This window comes from Mauremys reevesii, linkage group 10 (assembly GCF_016161935.1).
Source record: "Mauremys reevesii isolate NIE-2019 linkage group 10, ASM1616193v1, whole genome shotgun sequence".
NCBI classification, from domain to species: domain Eukaryota; kingdom Metazoa; phylum Chordata; order Testudines; family Geoemydidae; genus Mauremys; species Mauremys reevesii.
Genome location: NC_052632.1, coordinates 33,110,182 through 33,133,957, shown reverse-complemented (window position 1 = coordinate 33,133,957; position 23,776 = coordinate 33,110,182). Strand labels below are relative to the sequence as shown.

General features: G+C 37.5%; 1 protein-coding gene across 9 annotated transcripts in view; it reads left to right on the top strand.

The window, feature by feature from the left end:
- HERC1 (HECT and RLD domain containing E3 ubiquitin protein ligase family member 1) overlaps positions 1-23,770 on the top strand; it is a 216,959-nt gene extending 193,189 nt beyond the window's left edge. For all 9 annotated transcript variants that reach the window (XM_039490822.1, XM_039490819.1, XM_039490821.1 and 6 more), the window contains 19 exons: positions 1,715-1,888; positions 4,867-5,160; positions 6,642-6,707; positions 6,791-6,916; positions 7,659-7,797; positions 8,331-8,512; positions 11,611-11,766; positions 12,382-12,504; positions 13,215-13,317; positions 14,175-14,344; positions 15,780-15,918; positions 16,232-16,401; positions 16,837-17,006; positions 17,522-17,687; positions 18,252-18,328; positions 19,138-19,390; positions 19,643-19,795; positions 21,528-21,833; positions 23,109-23,770. In XM_039490822.1, the coding sequence (XP_039346756.1) occupies positions 1,715-1,888; positions 4,867-5,160; positions 6,642-6,707; positions 6,791-6,916; positions 7,659-7,797; positions 8,331-8,512; positions 11,611-11,766; positions 12,382-12,504; positions 13,215-13,317; positions 14,175-14,344; positions 15,780-15,918; positions 16,232-16,401; positions 16,837-17,006; positions 17,522-17,687; positions 18,252-18,328; positions 19,138-19,390; positions 19,643-19,795; positions 21,528-21,833; positions 23,109-23,294 (3,153 nt within the window). In that variant the 3' untranslated portion in view covers positions 23,295-23,770. The remainder of the gene's footprint in view (positions 1-1,714; positions 1,889-4,866; positions 5,161-6,641; positions 6,708-6,790; positions 6,917-7,658; positions 7,798-8,330; positions 8,513-11,610; positions 11,767-12,381; positions 12,505-13,214; positions 13,318-14,174; positions 14,345-15,779; positions 15,919-16,231; positions 16,402-16,836; positions 17,007-17,521; positions 17,688-18,251; positions 18,329-19,137; positions 19,391-19,642; positions 19,796-21,527; positions 21,834-23,108) is intronic.
- The last annotated feature ends 6 nt before the right edge of the window (positions 23,771-23,776 follow it).

Below are 23,776 nucleotides of genomic sequence, written 5' to 3'. Positions count from 1 at the left end.
TTTAGCTTTCTATCTAAATATAACTAAAGAGTTTAGAAAGTTACCAGATCTTTTTTCTTATGCGCAGAATAATAAAGGACAGGCATTTACTTCACAAAGACTATCTAAATGGCTTAGGCAATGCAGTGAAGAGAGCTACAAATTAGTCTCTGTCCCTGCCCCAGTAGGGATTAGATCCCATGCCACAAGGGCAAAGGCAGCCTCCTTGGCATACTGCTTTAGGCATATTCCCATTGCAGAAATTTGCAGAGCTGCTACATGGAGTTTTATTCTTACATTAACAAAACATTATGTATCCTGCTCAGATGTTCAGTTTGGTACAGTGGTACTTCAGTCACTGTTTAATTAGAAACCCACATCCTACCTTCCTTGGAAGATAGTTCTATTTATCAAACTATCGAAAATGCTGAGGTGATTTGAAGAAGAAATGAAGGTTACTCACCTGTAAGTGGTACTGCTGAGTAACCTTCATTTTTCATGGGCTTATAATTTTACTAAATTTTTAACCATTTGGGCTGAAATTTTATATGCTGGGTGTTTTTATGTCTGACAGTCTGACAGTGAACTGTTGAAACTACTTTCAGTATAGTATTTCATCCAGTTGTGCACCCGCTTCATACCAATTTCACCTAGACCACATTTCCCTAGTTTGTATATGAAAATGTCATGTAGGACGGAGTCAAAACCCTTACTAAAATCAATATATACTGCTTTCCCCCAGCCACGAGGCCCGGTAACCCTGTCAAAGAAGGAAATTAGTTTGGTTTGGCATGATTTGTTCTTGATGTATTTTTCCCTAGCCTTGTTTTTGGAAAATGGCTGAACCATTTTGGTTGAAATTTAAAAAAAATAATTGAGCTTGCGGATGACACCCAGCATAGAAAACTTCAGCTCAAACATCTAAAGTTTAGCAAAGTTATAAGAAACTGAAAATGGTTTTAAAATGAGAAATATCAGGCAACCTCAATAATCATAGGTGCTACCAGCCCATCTTATAATGCTGTCTAAGAAGAATCATTTTAAGTGTTATATAAATACAAAGATGATAGGGGTACACCTCTACCCCGATATAACGCGGTCCTTGGGAGCCAAAAAAATCTCACCGCCTTATAGGTGAGACCGCATTATATCGGGTTTGGTCCGATACGGCATACTGGCAAGAACCGGTACGCTGTGCTGGACTGGACCGGCTTCCCCAGCGGTGATTTAGGGCCCGGTGCTCCAGCCGCTGCGGGGAGCCCTGGTCCCTTTAAATCACTGCCAGAGCTCCAGCAGCGGGGCTCAGGCGGAGATTTAAAGGGCTCGGGGTTCCAGCTGCTGTGGGGAGCCCTGGTCCCTATAAATCACTGCCGGAGCTCTGGCAGCGGGGCTCGGGTGATGATTTAAAGGGCCCGGCGCTCCACACGTATTTGGATATAACGCGGTAAAGCAGCGGGGGGGTCGAGTGGCACTTTAAAGGGCCCAGGGCTCCCTGCTGCTTTACCGCGATATATCTGAATTCGTGTTGTATTGGGTCACGTTCTGTCGGGGTAGATGTGTACATAATTTTTCTTTCCACTCAGCATTGTTACTTACTCACACTGATACTTTTAGGTGTTGAGCAGTGTTGGGACGAAGACAATTAGTGAGAGTAGTCAGACTGATCTGAATAAGCATGTTTCCTGTGTTTAATTTCTGGTATATAAAATGTATCTGTGATTGTATTATTGAACAGGATGTGCTGGTGGTGAATTGCACATCAGAGTGGATATCTTCCAATCATGTCCTTGCAACATGTAGGACTGCACTGAAACAGCAGGGAGTTTTAGGATTAAATATGGCCCCTTGCATGAGGGCTTTCTTGGAACGTTTGCCAATAATGCTTCAGGAGCAGTATGCGTATGAAAAGGTAAGAATAGTTGAATGCAGAACGTCAAATACTGACATATGTAACATGAGATGTCTGTCTTGAATTACAACTGTCTTAAACTTTTGACAGTCAACCCAAGAAACCTTTGTTGAGGTTCAATCCCGCCTTTGGACATCAGATTTACAGTTACTCTTTTGAGTACTCTAGCAGAACCACATTTTCCTGATGTCAGGCTGTTTCTGATCTTTCTCTTGTTTTGTCACCGACCACAAGATCCTGGTCTCTTGTGGCCTTATCTAGGTGTTTTGGCTATCCTAGAAGTTTCTGCTTTGTTAACTCACTTTGACCTCACCACTACACACGCACTGCTGTATTGCTTTAACTGCAGCACTTGGATAAAGCAGCCTCAAACTGATGCTTCATTAGGTTGGTGTCTCCTCTTCCCTCCCCTTCCCCCCCAGTCCCTTAAAACCAACCAAAAAAACCCCCAAGAAGTTAGGCTTTTTTCACCCTTGTTTGTTTTAATTTCTGTGGTAGCCACATGTTTTTTCAAAATGGTTGTTTTGAGGCCTAATTTGAATGATCTTAAACATGGTGTTAAACTTGTCCCCATTACTTTGCATCCTCCTCCAGAATAAGAAATGATAAGGCTAGGAAATTGCTCTCATGTCTCAGAAAACAATTTGTTGCATATATATAAAATGTTTCCTTTGTGCAAAATCCACTCAGAATCTCATTCTTTTAGCTTCTTTATGACTGTAAGGGCTGGTATACAAATAATCTTCACAAAATCTCTTGCAAGGCCTTGTTATGAATTATAACCAGTGTTTCCTTTTTAATACAGGAACTTACCGATTTCTCTGGAAGTGTTTATTCAGATCCCCGGTTCTGGTGCTGGTATTAATATCTGCATCTCTTTGTGGAATTAACATATGGTCCTGATGCAAATAATGTGATTTTGCCTACTGAACTACTCCATTAGCGCTTTCCATGCCCTTACTTACTCTCGCTCCAATGTATTCAGTTGTATAGCTGGAGTTAATTCACAGAAATCACTGTGTGCCTGAGCAGTCAATAGAATAAATGTCCTAAAGAATTTTAGAAATTACAAAAATTGTGAACTAACCTTCCTGAGTTGGGAACTGATATACCAAGAAGGATATAGGATCCTGTGTATACTTCTCAGAAAACCAGTTGTGAGGAAAGAAAGTACATCTACTCAAACAAATAGATGAGAGAGACACTATTCTGCTCCGTCTCTTTAAAAATAAGAAACCAACTGCCTTAACTAAAAACCAAGGATTCTGATCCTATTGCTATTGCCAGTCCTGTGTCATGTCCCTCCCATCAGTGTGAGTAGTATAAATGATGGGGGCAGTGTAGATAGATTTATTGTTACACACTGAAATCTAGATCTGTTCTACCCATGACATCTGTTGTTGACACAAAACAATGTCTGGATTGTTATTGAATTACCTAACAAATTGGGTACTGGATTCAGGCTATTTTGATTTCCTGAACTGCAACCAGACATTATCCTACAAGACATCCATCACTTACTTTAATCACCTTTTCTCTGGCTTGACTCTGATATAGTTCTTAACAACGGCTAACCAAGACACTCTCTCTTTAGAATATGTGGACTTTGGAAAAAAAAACATATTTGATTGGATGTCTAAATCATATTTGTGAAGTCCTTTTTCTGTCTACTACAGACTCTCTGAGAGATTAGTTATAGGAAACGCTGCAAAACTTATCTGACTTTTTTTTATCAGTCATCTTTTGTAATGACCTTTAATAACAAAACCTCATTGCAGATTTCCATACAAACTAGGATGCTGCTCTATTTTTAGCAGTAAGCAATTTGGAGTAAGGATGTAAAAACAATAACCGTGTAACCAGTTAAAATTCTATCAATTACACAGTTAAACGTTTAACCGGGGAGCTAATGGTGGGGGGGTGCTGAAGCGCCCCCACATTTTGATGGGGCTCCACTGCCAGATCCACCCCAGAGGCTCTGCTCAGGTGGAGTTTAATAGTTAACAGAAACTGATAAGCATCAAGTTTATCGGTTAACCGGTTAAACTTTTACATCCCTAATTTGGAGTCCAAGGTACATTTTTTCCATTTAGACCTATCCAGTTCTCTCCAGCTGGGTACAATACAGCTCTCCATGCAGCGGGCAGCTAAGTCTGCTACATATCCTTTTCCCGAACACATCTCCAAATTCTGTCCACTCGTTTGAGGCCTTTAAGCCTAGGAGCACAGAGATATGTCGCAAGTACTTTATTTTGCTGGTACTCTGATGCGTTCCCTCATCTGTTTATGGCTACAGCATTCGTCACCATCAATAGTTTTCTCAGTCTCTATTCATCATGTGTTGTAATGCCATAGTAACCTCAGGCGTGTAATAATGCTCACTTCCCCACTTCTGCTTTTCATTCTTCAGAACATCCCAACCAAAGAGAAACAAAACCATGTCTGAAAGCTGGATTTTGTGTCTTCCTTAACATGCAAAAGAAAATGAAGAGAAAATTTTTGTATGCTTTTCAGAGAATTATTTAAACTGTTTATAAATGACATCAAATTATTGTAAATTTGCTGTTTAGGTTAAAGAATTATTCCAGTATGTATTGTATTCTACTTAAAAAGAAGAAAGGGAAAAAAAGAAAGAGAGAAAACCAAATGAAAAAAAATTGTTTTATATTGTAATATATTGAGTGATGCACCTTGTTTAAAAAATGGTAATTTCTGATAATATGCTGAAGTGCATTTGCTAGTGAAATCATGTTAATATGTTTCATTCAGTATTTGAAACAGAAATACTGCAGAGTGAAGTCTGGTACTTTGACAAATGGTCTCGGCTCATTGTGAGGGAAATTAATGAAAATTTATTGAAAAGGGGTTTTTCTGGGAAAAAATTTTTCTACAGAAAGAGATTTGAAGAATTACTGTTTCTGAAGTGATGAAAGTATGCCTCTAGCTTCATATGTTGACCTTCCATTTTTTCCTTCTAGCCCCATGTGGTCTGTGGAGATCAGCTTGTTCATAGCCCTTATATGCAGTGCCTGGCTTCACTTGCTGTGGGGCTTCACCTCGATCAGCTTTTGTGCAATCCACCAATACCGCCTCATCACCAGAACTGCCTCCCTGATCCCTCAGCTTGGAATCCTACAGAGTGGGCCTGGTTAGAATGTTTTTCAACTACTATAAAAGCTGCTGAAGCTCTGACCAAAGGAGCACAGTTTCCAGAATCCTTTACTGTTCCAGATCTGGAGCCTGTGCCAGAGGATGAGCTTACACTTCTAATGGTAATATGCACTGCATTCTGCCAGTTATTAAGTATATGTATAGAATGCACTGTATTGTGCGGATAACATCTGTAATAATTAGCTGAAAAAATTGAAAAGCTCGTAAAGAGTAAATTGTTATGCTTTGCTTAATGGAAATACGAAGAGAGTACGGAGATTTTATTTTAATTGATATAAAATGTGGCAATTGATGCCATTTAAATGTTTGTAATAGAAGTAATAGTGTGAAAGTGGCTTCCTGTTTAGCAGATCTGCTCCCTCTGTGTGTATTCGGAGTCATATCCACTTGCTTTACTAACTACAGCAAGTTTTTGTTATATTGTCTTAGGCTGCAGAGTTGACACAGGGAAAAGCGAGCTGGGCTAATTCTGGTTTACAAATCAACAGAATTAACAAAGTTCCATTTGCAGACCCTCTATTGTTACATAAACCAGTGAGAATTTGTCTTGAGTGTGACATTCCAAGGGGAGCTTGCAGGGCTGACAATTAATTCATTTTTTTAACATGCAGACAGAGTAAATTCTATATGGAGTCATTGAAAGGCAATGGCACCCTATTATGCCATCTTTAAAGTTGTTTTTCAGAGTAGTCCTACACTTTAACTATATTGGCACTACCAAATGCCAATATAATGGGTTGTGATAGGTGAACCTAAAGTGGAAACTTTTTATTTATTGGATTTTATCTGTATAATTCTGTAAATAAATACTTTCACTTGTATACTCCTAAAATTAAGGCTGCATGGGGAAAACACAACTATGTCTCTTCCCAGTTGCTTTCCTTGCTATATACCTATTGACCTCACATATACTATAGTCCTTTATTTTTAAATACTCACATAGATTATCAGAGTGATCAGGAAGGATTCCCTTCTGTGTACAAGAGCACTATGGGCTTTTGCCTTTTTCTGAAGCATTGGGCGTATGCCAGTGCAAGATGCATGCTATTAGACTTGGCCAGTTGTTGGTCCAAATCTGCATGGCAGATTTTATGTTTCTATACATCTCTTGAACCCATTGTCACATCTTCTTCTACTAGCCTATTTTGAGTGGCACACTTTGCTTGTTTTCCACTGCAAGAGTTAAAAGCAACCCTTTTTACCATAAGTAGTTTTAGACACTCATGAGTCAGAATTTTTTCTTATGGTAACAATATTAAATGTTAGATTCCAGTATTAAGAAAAATAGGTCTACCCCAAGGACAAAAATGATGCATTCAAGTTTACATGAGCAATATTGACTATGAATTAATTTATAAAAATAATTTGTACATACATTTTGCTTTAGTCACAGTTAAAACTATTTTACATTTATGTTCAAAAGCAGTTTGTTGTTCAGTAGTAGACCCATATAACAGTTTTTCAGCTAGGAAAAGGCTTGCCATTTCCAAGTGACTATTTGAAGGGAAATCAAGATTATTAACTGAAAGAATAATGTACAAGTGATGGGCTGACCCTAATATATCTGTTTTTAATTATTCAGGATAACAGTAAATGGATTAATGGTATGGATGAGCAGATTATGTCCTGGGCAACATCAAGGCCTGAGGTTAGTAAAATTGATTATTTTTAAATTTAAAATACTAAAATTATCAATATAATTCTCAAGTGCTCCTTTATGATGTTTCATAGGATTGGCACCTTGGTGGCAAATGTGATATGTATCTATGGGGAGCAGGGCGCCATGGGCAGCTAGCAGAAGCTGGTAGAAATGTCATGATACCGGTAGCAGCACCTTCATTCTCACAGGCTCAACAGGTAACAGTGTTAGGAGAGATTTACATTTTATTCTTCACACATTGCCTTATTTTCAATTGTTAGTTACAAAATGTCTATCAATATCCCTTTTGGACTTGGTGCTAATTTTCCAAAAAAACAAAAGAACTACGGAATGTGTAAGGTACTTTTCCCCAGTTATAGAGTTTTTATTAGGTTTGCTCTAGTTTTTGCCAAATTCACACCAAGAAACTGTTCAAAACTTGCAAAATCATTTCTTAGGGTTAGAGTGAGTACAATGTAAAAAAATATCTGCACGGTTTTGATATAATCCATATTGCACAATTGCTTTCTCAAATAATGTGATGCTGGAGTATAGGGTGAAATAATGACAGCCAAATTGCTGCAAGAAATACATTGAGAATCTCACTGAAGAACATGCTACCAGACCAAATAGTTTTGCAGAAAAAGGGAAAGTCTTTGTAGCTAGATCATGAAGAGAGCTCTTTGTGTATGGTGCCATTTTTAGATCTCCAGGGGCCAGCTTCACGCAAAACACTGAATGAAGAAATTTTATTGTGATGTGATTATGTGGTAAAACCCCCTTAGTTTAAAACATATTTTTCTGCTAAATTCAGAATAAGTTAAGTAACAGTGAAGTGATTAAACCAAGAAATATGTTGGTAGTTGTCCCAAACCTGTTGTTTTCAGCTTTGTAGTCTCATTGTTCATTGTTTGTGATGTAATTTCATTAAAAAAAACACTAATTTCTTTCTTTAACCAGGTTATTTGTGGTCAGAACTGTACTTTTGTCATTCAAGCTAATGGTACAGTTTTGGCTTGTGGAGAAGGGAGTTATGGCCGATTGGGACAAGGAAATTCTGATGATCTTCATGTGTTAACTGTTATTTCAGCACTTCAGGGTAAAATTGTCTTAATTTTTTTGAGTTGTTCTATTAGGAGGCAGAAGTTTGCATTTCAAAAACTAAAAGGACAATTGTCTAAGTCTTTACACAGATTTACTGAATAAAATAATTTACTTTACTCTCTTTAATAAAGATCTTATATTCATGTTAATTTGAACAAATAAACCATATGTTGTTAGTCTCTTTTGATGCATTTATTCAAGCTATACTTAATGTTTTTAAACTATTATTTATCATTTTAAGTAGGACTGAAAAAGGAAATACATTTATGTAACTGAACACCTAAACAAACTTAATAGACTGTCACAGTAGAATTAGATAATTATTAATAACATATTTGTTACTGCAGCAGTTCAAGCATAAGTTATATCTTAAAGGAAAAGGAAGACTTTATACAGAGTTATATATATACAGAGCTGATTCCATTCACAAGCTTGTAATTGTTATTATTATGGACTATTTTGTACAATGCACAATAATTGTATTTATATTTCTAACTTATTCTGATTTTGTTTTTCATTTTGTTGAAGGTTTTGTTGTAACACAGCTAGTGACCTCTTGTGGATCTGATGGACATTCCATGGCTTTGACAGAAAGTGGTGAGGTCTTTAGCTGGGGAGACGGAGATTATGGTAAACTGGGCCATGGGAACAGTGACAGACAGCGCAGACCCAGGCAAATAGAGGCCTTACAAGGAGAAGAAGTGGCACAGGTTCAAGAACAATTTTTTTTTCACCTATTAAATGCAGATATGATAGTTGCTGCTAGGAACATTAGCTAGGGGTCATTAATAAATGCTGGTGGGCAAATGGGTGGCTCACACAGGGACTGTGGGATGTGGAGCCTTTCTCTTCAGTGTCACAAAATTGAATTCAGCATAGGTAAGTAATGAATAAAAGTCATCATCAGCTCATGGTTCTCTGGCCATTGTGGAATGAGTCAGTGGTTTCAGTCAAGTTCCCAGCTAAGAGTGTCAACAGCACAAAACTCACCATTGCATTTCATGCTAATTGACTTTCTTGTTTGAACTGTTGATAGTCTCAGGAAGACTGAAAAGTAGAATGAGAATGGAAACTGAAATATCTTCTCAATACTGGGGTGTGTGTGTCAAAGTTTAGGTGGACTAGTAGAGTAGTGTTGGTGAAGCTTCCATTGCTACTGTATAAATCCATGTTATGTCCACACCTGGAATATTGCGTGGAAAAAGTACAGAAAAGGGCTACCAAAATGATTAGGGATATGGAACAGCTTCCATGTAAGGAAAGATGTAAAAGACTACTACTCTTCACCTTGGAAAAAAGATAACTGAGGGGGCTATGATCATGGTCTATAAAATTATGAGAAAGTGCATGGAAAAAGTGAATAGGGAAAGTTATTTACTCCTTCCCACAAGAACCAAGGGTCACCAAATTAAATTCATAGGCAGAAGGTTTAATACAAACAAAAGGAAGTACTGCATCATACAACACAGTCAACCTGTTAAACTCATTGTTGCGACTGTTGTGAAGGCCAAAAGCATAAAGGGGTTTGAAAAAGAATTAGATAAATTCATTGGTCCATCAATGTCTGTTAGCCAAGACAGTCAGGGACGCAATCCCATGCCGTGGGTGTCCATGAACCTGTTACCACTAGAATCTGGGCTAAACGACAAGGGATGAATCACTATATAAATTGCCCTGTTCTGTTCACTCTCTCTGAAGAATCTGGCACTTACCACTCTTGTAAGACAGGATATTGTGCTAGGTAGATCATTGGTCTGATCCAATATGGCCGTTCTTATGTCAAACTAGCCTTTTTCACTAGCTCTAAATTTGCTTAAATAGTGAAATACAGTACTGGTACTGACGTGTATTGTAACACTATATAAAAAAGTGCCTGTCTTTGGCTGTTGGTGTCTTTAACCAAAATTAAAACTATAATTAAATTTTAAAAGCAAAGCCGGCAGCTAGTCTGCACCCACACACAAACAATAACAAATGTAATAAAATCAATCTCAATAATATTTTTATGGCCACACAAATATCAGCCCCTTTTCATGACCTTCACTCCTGAAAACCCTGGGTAGATAAGCAAGGTTGCAGCATGCCCTGGGGGTCAAGAAATTCAGGCTGTTTCATACCAATTTGGGGAGCTGGTTCCAAAATTGAGGGCACTTTGTGGAGAATGCACTGAGGCAGCTCCCTCTTCTATACTAAGGAACTTCAGCCCAAGCATTTATGCTGATGGCAACTGTGCAATATATCTGTATTGGCTTGAATAGTTGACAGTACATAATTTTAATCTCAATTACCATTATATATGCTATCATTTGGTTCAGTTTCAGTTTGAAGATGTCATTAAATATGACTGACGTACTGTGTTGATTGTCGTAAGGCAACCACTGTATCTTCATGCTTAGCTGCATCTATGTTCAAATATTAGAACACTACAAATTTGTTTTTGTCTGCATTCTCCATGGATAAATAGGACACCATTGATTTTTCCATATACTTGCAATATAAAATAAATTTGTACATCTATGTGCTAGTGACTGGCTAATGATTACTACTGCAGTTTTACATCACTAAAGTAAGGACTGTTTTGCTGAAGATACCATTAGAAAAATACCGTCTTTTTAACATTATGCTTAGTTTTGGAAAAACTATAAATTTCCTGTAGTTAATATTGCACATTTTACAAATTTAAAATAAAAGTTTAAAACATTCTGCATTCAAACATGCTGTAATATGTAGGCAGTTATTAATTTTTAGGTCGTTGATACTTATATGAGCAGGAATAATATTGTAAATGGAGGGGGAGGCATTTTATCTTTCATAGTGTGGTTCATTAGAAAACTTCTCTATCTTTATATTTGTGGTGTAACCAGGGGATGAGCTGACTTATCAGACATAGTGTACCTGGTGATCTCATATTTTATGCACTGTATTGTGATATTATTTGAGAAACATGGGATAATGGAGTCTAAATTCTTTACTAAGAGAGAGAATTCTTTTCTTCCCTTTGATAAGGCCCTTCATTTTAAGTTTTTACTTATTTTCACTAAAAAAATTCTTGGGTTTTACAAAAGCTATTATTTGGTTTTTACTAGTTTTCGTCCAAATTTTGGGCCACTGAAACTACTGATTATATTAAGAAAATCCAGTACATTACACTAGGTAAATCTGTGCTTTTTATCTGTCCTATCATCCAACAATATTTACCTAGAAAACTCTGAAGTTAATTTTTTGCTCCGATTTTCACCCTTTTTAAAAAAAAACTGATAAATTCCTGGGAAATTTTAAAATAAAAACTGAAACAAAGATCTTTGCTATAAATAATTCTTTTGAGACTAAGATGGGAAAAAGAAGACAGAGGTGGGGAATTTGCACAGTATATAATTGACCTGGTAATGTAATACTGGAAAGCAAGGCAAATCGTTTAGCATGCTTTTTTAAAGAATTCAGTAATCACAGAAATATGAATAAGAATCCCAGCTAGGTGTGCTGGTACAAATTGAAGCAAGTGAACTCAAACTCCTTTCTTTACTGTGTAACCTGATTGAGAGGGTTGGGGGGGAGAACTCTTCTGTCTGGCTTTGGTTATGATTTGATTCCCCATGTCATCGTGTATTCAGACTTTTTAATTGTTTTATAACATTGTTATTGAAATACAAGAAGAGTGTAAAACAGTTAATTTATTCAGCCAGTCTAGTTTTTAATTATCGTCTTAAACTATAAGGAGTGACTAGGTCAGAAAGTTCTGTTCTCCTCTTTCTTGAATTGTATGGTGCTAATATTCCATTTTAAAATTAATATTAATTCTGGCTTCTAGATGTCATGTGGCTTTAAACACTCAGCAGTGGTGACCGCAGATGGCAAACTGTTTACATTTGGAAATGGTGACTATGGTCGACTGGGTCTAGGAAACACTTCCAACAAGAAACTTCCTGAAAGAGTGACAGCACTGGAGGGTTATCAAATTGGACAGGCATGGTTTATCTAGTGTTACTTACATGCAATTATGTAACAAAATGTATTTTGTTAGTAACTGTTCTGTCTGAGGATGTTCAGTTGCTATATGATTCTTAGTAGTGTCAGTTTAAGAATTCTCTTTATAACTTTTGTTGATGGTTTTTACTGCCTCTGCATTTTTAATACACTCTCTAACCATAATAATCTCTCATTATTTTTTTATTGAATAATCTGATCCTTTTGCTGCAATGGTGTGTCCCCATTTTAAACATTTATAAACATTGAATTGTGAAAAAGAGTGATAAAATTAGCCTTTGTTGTTTTAGCCCTAACCATTACTGAATTAATGTTTAAAGAGCTTCAATGAGGATATATAATTTGAAAGCTGTTCTACAGTTTAGGTAAGGGAAGAACTGTCTAAAGAATGTTATTTAAGGGTGTTAATGTATAAACGCTGCTGTATTCCATCAGTATAAAATTTTAAACAAAGGTTTTTAACATTTAACATTTTTTTCTAAATGTTTAGAAAAGGGTTTCAGGTTTTTTTATTTTGTTTTTCAGAATATGGCTTTTTATTTTTTGTATCAGTAAGTTGACGAAAAACTAATTAAAACTGTATTGCACTTACCAGGTGGCCTGTGGACTAAACCATACTGTAGTTATGTCCACAGATGGCTCAATGGTGTGGGCTTTTGGAGATGGAGATTATGGAAAACTTGGTCTGGGAAATTCCACAGCAAAATCCTCACCACAGGTTAGAATTCATACTGAAATTATCCTTTGAATAAGGATTTAGTTTAGTGTCTGTAAATGTGTTTTTGCAAATTTTCAACTTCTTATTTTGTTTAATTTTTTATATGATGTAAATTTTTAAAAAGACATAAGTAACTTTCAGTGGGACTTAGCTGCTTTTGAAAATTTTACTAAGGCAATATATTGACTAGTATAGTTACATGAATCACTAGCTGGTATTTTTACAACACTGGTATCTGAGGGTTGGGTTTTCAAAGAAGCCTGTGGGAATTAGGCACCCAGCTTACATTGAAAATTCCTACCTGAGTGCTTAGCGTGCAAACAATTATCCATTGTTCTGGTAAACTGAGACTAATAATTGCCACAATGGTCTCTATAAACCATAGCAATCAGCCTTCTACAACTCTAGAAATAGTAGAAACCTGAAGGCTAGCTTGAAGGAGAGAGGTTTTTACCTCAGTATAGAGATGCATTCAGACTCATTTAATGTGGACTAATATGTTAATATAATTAAATTTTACAAGAAATTAGTGTCTTTGTTTAATACATTCAAGTTTAATACAAGAACAACACTAAAACTATAACATATAAATTGTCTTTCTGAGAATTATAAACCACTTTTTGGGGGAAGGGGGAAATGGAGGAGTTTTTGTCTACTTTCCATATACATACTCATAGAACAGTATTTAGCTCTTTCTTTCTTATTCTCAGAAAGTAGATATTCTTTGTGGAATTGGAATAAAGAAAGTTGCCTGTGGAACGCAGTTTTCTGTTGCATTGACAAAAGACGGTCATGTATATACTTTTGGACAAGGTAAGTTGTCCATATAGAGGGATTTCTATATTGTAGGCTTTCATACATTTAAAGATATATAGAAGCCAATAATGTTTTAGATAATTGACCCCACCATATGATACTTACCCAACCATACAGTACATAAGTGATCATTTATAGGCTTGGCAATTATTACTCCATAATTCCCACCACTGTTGCATAACCACTAATATAATCATTAAAAGTAAAAAGGAAGAATATTAGATATAAAATATATGAAATCACAATACAGTGTTACTCTACAGATTGTGCTAGAGCCTCATGTAAATGTGACCTTCTGAAGCAAATTACGTTTTGACGCATTCTTAAAGTCCAAATTAATAGTTGTGTATTTATTTTTCAAGGAAGACAAACTTAATATAAACACTAACCTCATTTACCTGTAACCTTACAGATTTTTTTCCTGAATCTTGATTAAATTTGATATGAACAGAGGTAATAGATGGTACCCATGTTTAATTACTGTCATTAACCAGGGACTTACAGAGGCTGTGTAGAAATCTATAGAACTGAGGCTCCAAGTGAAATTAGTTGAATGTTTTTCATTTACCTCCTTGTGGACATCAGCCTTAATCACAAAATCACTGTAAAGTCTAGCACCAAAAGGTGTGATTGGTGAATCAGGCTTAAAACACAAATAGCAGGAACTTCAGATCAGTACTGAGGGGTACTGACAAAGCTTTTCAGGGACATAAATGCCCACTAGATCTGTCTCTAGCCAATGCCATTAGTGTCCACTTACATGAATACTGTCTTTCTCTCCCCATAATAAAATTAACCCTTAGAAAGGACTGTGGTGTATATGTACTACATGAGAATTTTTTGTGCAATTTTAGATCGACTGATTGGCTTGCCTGAGGGCCGAGCTCGAAATCACAACAGACCACAGCAAGTTCCAGTGCTGTCAGGAATCTTCATTGAAGATATAGCTGTAGGAGCAGAGCATACACTAGCTTTATCATCATCTGGTGATGTGTATGCCTGGGGTAGCAACTCAGAAGGGCAGGTGTGTACAATATCATGTTTATTTCAGGTGTTCATGAGAATAAGTATAGCTTCCTAGATGCTCTTGGAATCTTTTAGTGAAGAGTAAGTAAAGAAAAATATGATGCAGTATTGGCACTTTTCCGCTCTCCCCCAAATTAAAAATGTTATAATAGAGATTATTGAAAACATGGTGAAAATGTCACAAATTTTTTGAAACTTTTTTACTAATTTCTCAAAATTTCATCTAATTTTTTTAAACAAAAAACTTTTACAACGAATTTGAAACTTGAAAACAATCTGTAAAAATTTAATCAATTTTTTTTCCATTTGGAAAAATCTAAATTCCAACAAAAAATGTCAAATTTGAACATTTTGACCAGCTGTCTTCATGGTCTGCTATCAGCTATCAGCAAGTCTTCATGGTCTGTTGCAGTAGTTATTGGCCTGTTTTGGTCCATGACCCAATGGTACCTGTCAAACCATTGCAGATTCATGGATTGTTGGATTTGGGTTATGGGATGGCATTTTGACCATTTTGTGGATTGCAGATTTAAGCAGGAGGCTCGAAGTGTGTGCAACTGGTGTTCCGAGGATAGTGGAGGGATTGGTACATCAGCATTGTTGGGGTGAGCAGGCTATTTTGAATTAATCCCTAGAGGAAAAGCCTTGGACTTCCTCTGTAGTGAAAGTATTGTATTTTTATGGCAGGGTAAACATTTGTTTGGTTTAAAAAAATAGTCTGGATTCTAAAAGACTGTTAGTTTTATATGTCCTCCACTGCAACGTCAATGATTTATAACTTTTATACAGTTATTTATATCTTTTGGTTTTAGAATATGAAATTCAAATGGGATTTAGCAGGAAAAACTAATACATGTAATAAATGTTTTTCTTTTACAGAGGATACATTTTAAAAGCCTATTGTGGGAGTTTATATATTAGAACAAAAAAAACCCCCAACTTTAAATGGCAAACACAGAAATAATAACACACTAATAATCATTATTAAACAGTCATTATGAGCCATTGAGTCACAAAATATATATATTTTTTTTATTCTGCAAAACACCAAGTACAAAGTTGGTCCAAATCATAAACCATTAGTCAGTCTAAAAGTTATCAGGTATTTAGGTCACAATTATGTGGAATAGCTTATCCATTTTGTATTTAAATGTCATTTTATTCATTAAATGTGATTTAGCTGATGTAGGCAGCTATTTTCTTTAATCATAGGTGTAATATATTAGAGGAATATAGCTAGTAAATGCTATATCATGTTCTCTAGTAAAAGTTTTCTCTCCCAGCATATGCTGAGAGTGTCATCTTACCAGTTTTCATCTCCTGTTCCTTTTGAACTTCTGCTTAGAGAATTTTGCAAATAATAAAGCTAATTTTTGGTCCTATTAATAGAACCTCATGATGCATCCTTTTTTAAATCTGTTGTAAATTGCTAGCTTGGACTGGGCCATACCAACCATGTCAGAGAACCAACCTTAATAACTGTTCTACAAGGAAAGAATATTCGACAGATCTCAGCAGGACGTTGTCACAGTGCTGCCTGGACTGCCCCACCTGTCCCACCGAGAGCTCCAGGTGAAGAATAGATGATTGATTGTACTATAATTTTATTCCGTTTTTATGAGCTTTTAGTGCATGTCCCTGTACGCAGTATAATACAGCAAGAACCTATTAAAATTTGTATGCAATGTTGTTATAGCTGTGTCAGTCCCAGGATATTATTAGAGAGACAAGGTGGGTAAGGTGTAATATCTTTTATTGTCTATTAAAATTTGTTTCACTATAGGCCAAAAACTGCTTCCACTGCAGCCCACAGAAATTTTGCCATTAGCTTAAAGAGGAGCAAGATCAGGCACTTTATGAAATAATTTCTTGTTTTCTGTGGTAGGTGTGTCAGTGCCTTTACAGCTTGGTTTACCTGATGCCATTCCACCACAGTATGGGGCACTGAAGGAAGTGAGCATTCATACAGTGAGAGCCAGACTCAGACTGCTGTACCATTTTTCAGACCTCATGTACTCTTCATGGAGATTACTTAATCTCAGCCCCAATAACCAGGTAAAACATTATTTTGAAATGAGTTAGCAAATTTATTTTTGTGCCTTGTCACCAAAGTGTACTCCCCCAAAATCCAATTCTGGTAATAGTGCTCTATTGTCTTTGTGTCTGTAGAATAAAAACTTCATTAAATCAATCTCTCCCAAAAATAGTTTAAATACATTCTGATTTATGTGAACCTTGACGTTTCAGTATCTTAATGTCATAAACCCATTAGCCTAACATCTATAATTGGTGAGAAACATTTTGTAAGATTCTGGTAAGACTAAAATCCCTTTTTATGTAGTTCTTTTTGTATATTTTCATCAGTTTCTGAACTATTATGAGGAAAGTTCAGGTAGTATTTAATTATGGAGATTCTTATTCCAGAAATATTGGAATTAATATGAATAAACTAAAGCATTTTATGTTTATGCATCTGCTGCTGTATTACAGAACAGCACATCTCATTACAATGCTGGAACATGGGGAATAGTCCAAGGCCAACTAAGACCATTATTGGCACCAAGAGTCTACACACTTCCCATGGTACGCTCCATTGGAAAAACCATGGTTCAGGGGAAAAACTACGGGCCTCAAATTACTGTAAAAAGAATATCGACCAGGTCAGTATTGGCTCCTTTGTGTTTGTGAAAGATTTGATGTCAAGCCCTAAGTCAGCCCACCCAGTGGGTTAATACATGGTATGGGGATGTGATTTCTAAAGCATGCTAATATATTGTGCATTCAGGGCCAGCTCTAGGCACCAGCATCCCAAGCATGTACTCCGGGCGGCACTTTTCAAGGGGCAGCACTCTGGATTTTTTTTATTTATTTATTTATTTTTGCTTGGGGTGGCAAAAAACCTGGAGCTGGCCCTGTGTGCATTAATTCGTCTATGTAGACCCTGCTATAACGTACCAAACGCTCTCTCTCATGCGCTTTCCATTAAAGTGCACTCTGGAGCCTCTAGTGCGCACCACGAAGGCTCTGTTTGGACCAATTAACACACAATATTTTAGTGTGCTTTAGAAATCACCCCTGTAATGCGCGTTACCCTACTGTGTAGACAAGCCTTTAGAGTATACAAAAGTGATCTTTCTGTGAATTACATTTTCTGTCACTTTCTTTTTCATTGAAGAGGTCGGAAATGTAAGCCTATTTTTGTACAAATAGCAAGACAAGTGGTAAAGCTGAATGCTTCAGATCTTCGCCTACCTTCCCGTGCCTGGAAAGTGAAATTGGTTGGAGAAGGGGCTGATGACGCTGGGGGCGTGTTTGATGACACTATTACAGAAATGTGCCAGGTATGACAAATATTTTAAATATCTCAAAGCACACGATTTTTTTTTCAATTCCTATGATCACTTCCTGTTGTGCAGCACTTTGGCCCAGGTCTTCTCATCTGATTCCCAGCCTGTGTACTAGTGTGTGCACTGGGTGCCTGCATGAAGGAAAGAAATCTTTCTCCTTGGCCATGCCTTCGAGTGGCCGCAGTTCTCAGGCTACACTAGGGCCACCATGCATCTTTCACAACGTGGGAGGAGGACAGCAGGTCTTACATACCATGTTAACGCTTGATGATGGTGCCATTAAATGCTGTTACTATAGTATGTACATAGCTATTCTGTGCTAGCCTCAGAAATGCAGCAAAATCAATTTAAATAAAATACCATCACAAATCAGACACAGATTTCTGGTTCTTAGATTATTCTGTTATTTTCTTCTAGTTTTATCATGGTAAAAATATATACCGTGTGCTGATTTCCTACAAAAAAATTCAAAATGCTTCTTCCGGCAAAATTATCATTAAGATAATACAATGTGCTGAACTATAATGTTTAAGTACTACTTTTCTTTTTATTGTTAAGGAACTTGAAACTGGTGTGGTAGACCTGCTTATTCCTTCTCCAAATGCTACTGCTGAAGTAGGCTACAATAGGGATAGGTAAGTTGGACGGCATTTCATCTTATTACATCTTATTAGCTGACAAAATGGAAGAAAAAATTTCCTGTACAGCTGTTTTGACAAATGTTGAGGCTTCTTGATTGCTTCATCCTGGGCACTCTTCTTTCTCACCCTTGTTATGTAGGGGTTATTTCAAGGTGAGGGAGGGGCAAGGCCAGAGCACGATGCACCTGCAGGTAATGGTTCCCAAGGGGCAGCTCTAGCAGCTAGGTTTGCTGGAGCATAAATTAAAGCAACACTGAAGGTGCTCTAGCTCAGTGGCTCTCAACCAGGGGTCCAGGTTTTGGGGTCCTCGAAGCAGGGCCCGCGTTAGACTCACATGGGGCTGAAGCCTGGAGCCCTGAGCCCTACCACTCTGGGGCTGAAGCCAAAGCCTGAGCAACTTAGCTTTTCAGGGGCCCCTGTGGCATGGGGTGCAGGCAGTTGCCCTTCTTGCTACTCCCTAACACCAGCCCTGGCTTTTATATGCAGAAACCAGTTGTTGTGGCACAGGTGGGCCATGGAGTTCTTATATGATGCAGGGAGGCCTCAGAAAGAAAAAGGTTGAGCGTCCCTGATCTAGCTTGTGGCTGGAGCCAATTGGCTCTGGCAACTTTCTGGATTTGGGAAGAGAGGGCAGAAAGATAACATCAATCTACCTATTCTCTCCTTCTCCAGATTTGCTGAATACTGCTATGGTAAACTTGGGGATCTTGCGCTGCATATAGCTGCCTTTTAACTTGTAGCCATATGAAGAAGTGAGAGGTTGATTTTATTGAAGCCTTTACATTGTTTCTGTTTTCTTTTAGGTTTCTTTTTAACTCTTCAGCCTGTTTAGATGAACATCTGATGCAGTTTAAGTTCTTAGGCATTCTGATGGGCGTGGCGATTCGTACCAAGAAGCCTTTAGATCTTCATTTGGCCCCAATGGTTTGGAAGCAACTTTGTTGTATCCCACTTACTTTGGAAGATTTAGAGGAGGTGGACTTGCTGTATGTGCAGACCCTCAACAGCATTCTTCACATTGAAGACAGTGGGATTACTGAAGAGAATTTCCATGAGGTAAGATATGGAAATATGCTTCCTCCCTCTCCCCCACAAATATTCTGAATCCAGTTGTTTTTGTAGACTGACCTTAATTTAAAAAAAATAGAGGTAGCATTTATACTTTAATGTAACAGACACCTCATAACTGCCTCAGATGAATATAATCTGATATTCATAGTTATTGCTAAGTGATTTATGGTAATTTTTAATTCAATACTTTACCCAAATATCTTATCCTGCACGATACTTTTTCTTTTCTGTTAATAGATGATTCCTCTAGATTCCTTTGTCGGACAAAGTGCTGATGGTAAAATGGTTCCCATAATTCCTGGTGGGAACAGTATCCCACTTACCTTTTCAAACAGGAAAGAATATGTGGAGAGAGCAATTGAGTACAGACTTCATGAAATTGACCGTCAGGTGAGAATCTCACTGAACTCTACCTATTTTGTTAACTGGATGGTGACGATTTCAAAATGCCAAAAATAACAAAGATTTTGGTTTACACATTTATTGGATTTTTCCTCTGTGTTTTTTCAAATAATTTGTGAATCATTTTTAAATTAAATCTGATTCACAGCGCAGTTGTTACCCAGCTGTCTAGAATGTTAAGAAAGACCACAAGAGTACTGAAAAACTGAGGACTTGCTTTATATTCATCAGAATTGCCTCACTGAGATCATTAAACTGACTGGGAAACAAAACGGGGATCACACAGAAAGCTGAGCACCTTTAACCCTGCATTTACAGCAGCACATAATCTGGCAGTACATGTCATTGGGAAGCAATTATATTTGTTTCAGAGTAGCAGCCGTGTTAGTCTGTAGCCGCAAAAAGAACAGGAGTACTTGTGGCACCTTAGAGACTAACAAATTTATTTGAGCATGAGCTTTCGTGGATATATTTTTGCTTAATATTTACCTTACCTGCTTTTGAATAGTAACTGTAAACACTTTAATAAGTGGATTGAAAAAGTATGTAGTAATCTATGTAAATACCTTTGTATCATCTGCTGAAATGCTATTTTGTCACTTATACAATAGCATTATACAAATCAAATGAGGGCCTTGTATCTTAATACATTAACCTTACACTAGAGAACTAATTTTCCTCTTTCTCCAAAGATAGATGCACACAAGGTCACATGGCTGTTCCACTTTAGGGCAGTAGCCCTCTCAATACTGACCCCAAGACCTTGAGTCTTTCAGATCAGAGATAGACCCTTTTTTTAACATGGTTTCATCCCAGTCCTAGCAGTATTCTGGCAACAAAGTTTTTGGTTTAGCAGATGCTCATTTGTGTTGATAACTCTTCCACTTTTTTTAGATGGTTTTATTGAGGTGTTTTCTTAGCATGAAAGTACTATAAAATCATTTTGGTGAAAGATAATTCTCTGCAACAAGTCAACAGTTTTTGAGGGGAAATGTTATCCTTTGAAGGGAGACATATGCATTACTACATGGTTTTTTGTTTTTAGGTGATGACTTAAACTGTACCCTTAGCCCAGGGGTCAGCAGTCTTTCAGAAGTGGTGTGCCAAGTCTTCATTTATTCACTGTAATTTAAGGTTTCGCGTGCCAGTAATACATTTTACATTTACAGGGGCCAGTGGACAGAACCCCAGACTGGCAGCGAGCTGAACCACTCAGCCTGCTGCTGGTCTGGGGTTCTGTCCACCAGCCCTTGCCAGCTGGGGTCCCGGCTGCCGGCCCCGCTTAGCCCGCTGCCAGCCTGGGGTTCCGTCCATCCAGGTCAGCAGCGGGCTGAGCAGGGCCGGCTGCCAGGACCCCGGCTGGCAAGGGGCTTATGGCCGGAACCCCAGACCAGCAGCGGGCTGAGCGGGGCTGGCAGCCGGGACCCCGGCTGGCAGGGGGACGGTGGACAGAACCCCAGACTGGCAGTAGGCTGAGAGGGGCCGGCAGCCGGTACCCCAGACCAGCAGCAGAGCCCCCCGGGCTGGCAACAGAGTGCTACTGAAAATCAGCTCGTGTGCCGCCTTTGGCACGCATGCCATAGGTTGCTGACCCCTGTCTTAGCTTGTTTGTCCACATGTGTATTCATTCTCAAAGTCTTATCTTTGCATACAGGTTGTGTGCTAAGGATCCAAAATAAGTGTAATGACTCTTTTAATAACTATTCTTTTTGGGTTAAAGGTGGCTGCTGTGAGAGAAGGAATGTCTTGGATTGTTCCAGTTCCCTTGTTGTCTCTTCTGACGGCTAAGCAATTGGAACAGATGGTTTGTGGAATGCCAGAAATCTCAGTTGAGGTCCTGAAGAAAGTTGTGCGGTACAGAGAGGTTGATGAGCAGCATCAACTAGTTCAGTGGTTCTGGCACACCCTCGAAGAGTTTTCAAATGAGGAAAGAGTCCTTTTCATGAGGTTTGTGTCAGGAAGATCTCGATTGCCAGCAAACACTGCTGATATCTCTCAGCGATTCCAAATAATGAAGGTTGATAGGGTAAGATGGTATTTTCTTAATATGTTGTTCATTTCTGTCCATTTTAATCAATCCTTTGGCAAAAAGCGCTAAATTTCACTAACATTAAGCCCAGAGGCACTGTGCATTATGGAATGAACTTCTGACTGCTAGAGCCATAGGATTTAATTATATAATGGTGCCTAACATTGCGTGAATTATAGTGTAATTCACTCAGCACTTTGAACATATAAGGTGTAAATGTAATTATTAGGTGGAGTTCAGGCTGGTGTCTAAACAACACAGTGTGAATTATTGCACCATGTTTAATCTACAGTAATTTCCTACTACAGTACATTTTCTGATTTAGTATTTTAAAGATTTAAAAAAAAAAAACAAAAAAACCTAATGAAGTCTTGTTGCGTCTCTATGACAGAGTTCTCAATATACTACATTATAGAATGACTTGGGGAAATGGAAAATAGAAATGGAGCTGCTGAAACTGTTGGCATGTCAATTGCCACCAAATATCACCCTCTTACCCATGTGGAAACCCACTAGATTCAGACACTACCCCAAGAAATACAGTTGCAGCTCACTGGCTTCTAATGCATTAGTTGAAAACTGCAGCTATTTCTTAAGATTTAGAACAAATTTAACTGTGTTTAAAACTACCTTATGGATATAGCTTCATGAAAATTAAGTATTCACATTACAGTTGGAACACTCCTCCTCCATATTATCATAATATGAAAAGAACCTTGAAAGGGATATTCATGATATTTTGAAAGCTAGATAGCAAGTAGAAACTGATAATATTTTGCTGCTCCTAATAATTAAGCTCTGCACTTTAAGAAGTTATTTTCTAAACAGAAATTAATCATACTTTTTAATTTGGGATAATTGTAATATGTCTACCTGCATGCCTCCTGTAGTTTCAATTGGATACAAAATTTTTACTGCTTGGTCTAAATGATTATTTAATATATTGCAGTAGACAAACACCTGGAAGTTCCACTCTTAAAATAGATGCATGTCATTGGTGGTTGAAATCATTTATTGGGTGGACGGTAGTGGTGGTGTGTTAATTATTTTGGGCTGAAAAATTTTATAAAAATGTAAGATGGTACTAGTCTTGTCTTTTTGTTAAGAGGAATTATTTACTCCTTGTTGGCTTGATTAATGAGACCTTATTGTGGATGAGAGAGGGGTGCTTTTTTTAGTTATTTTTTGGGCAGGGAAAAATAGTGAATTTGCTACACCTTTTAATGTCCTTTGCAGTTTTATCCATGTCCTACTTTTTGTCTGTTTCCACAGCCTTATGACAGCTTGCCTACCTCACAGACTTGTTTCTTTCAACTGAGGCTTCCACCATACTCCAGTCAACTAATCATGGCAGAGCGTTTGCGGTATGCAATCAATAATTGCAGGTCTATAGATATGGACAATTACATGCTCTCACGCAATGTGGACAATGCGGAGGGCTCGGACACAGATTATTAACTTTCTGTGAACAAAATCATCTTCCTTTTATTACAAATAGTGCCCTAAGTCCAATTCAATGTTGACACAATTTTATGGTAACCATAGATGTTTTAGGAGCATAAACAGACATTAATAAGCAGTGGCCACATTTTAGTTACTCTAAATGTAACAACAAATTAGATGTTTTTATTTTTTGGTGATTGTTTAAAAAAAAAAAAGGGCAAAAACCCCCCAAAAAGTGCAGTCAGTAAGTTGTTTTTTTTCCATATTTTGGTCACTTTTGATGATTTTGCATGGAGCCATTTTGGTGCATTTTTTGTTGGGAATGGTACATTTGTAAGCCCTCCCAGTGAACATGAAGAGTTGTACATTGTGTATAATTGTTCATTAGCAAGGACAGTTTTACATGAATAGTCCTATATTTATTTTGTTTTAATTTGAATTGCCTGTGCAGGGTTCCTTATGCAGAGAAAATAAAGCAAATACAAGAATGAGTGGGG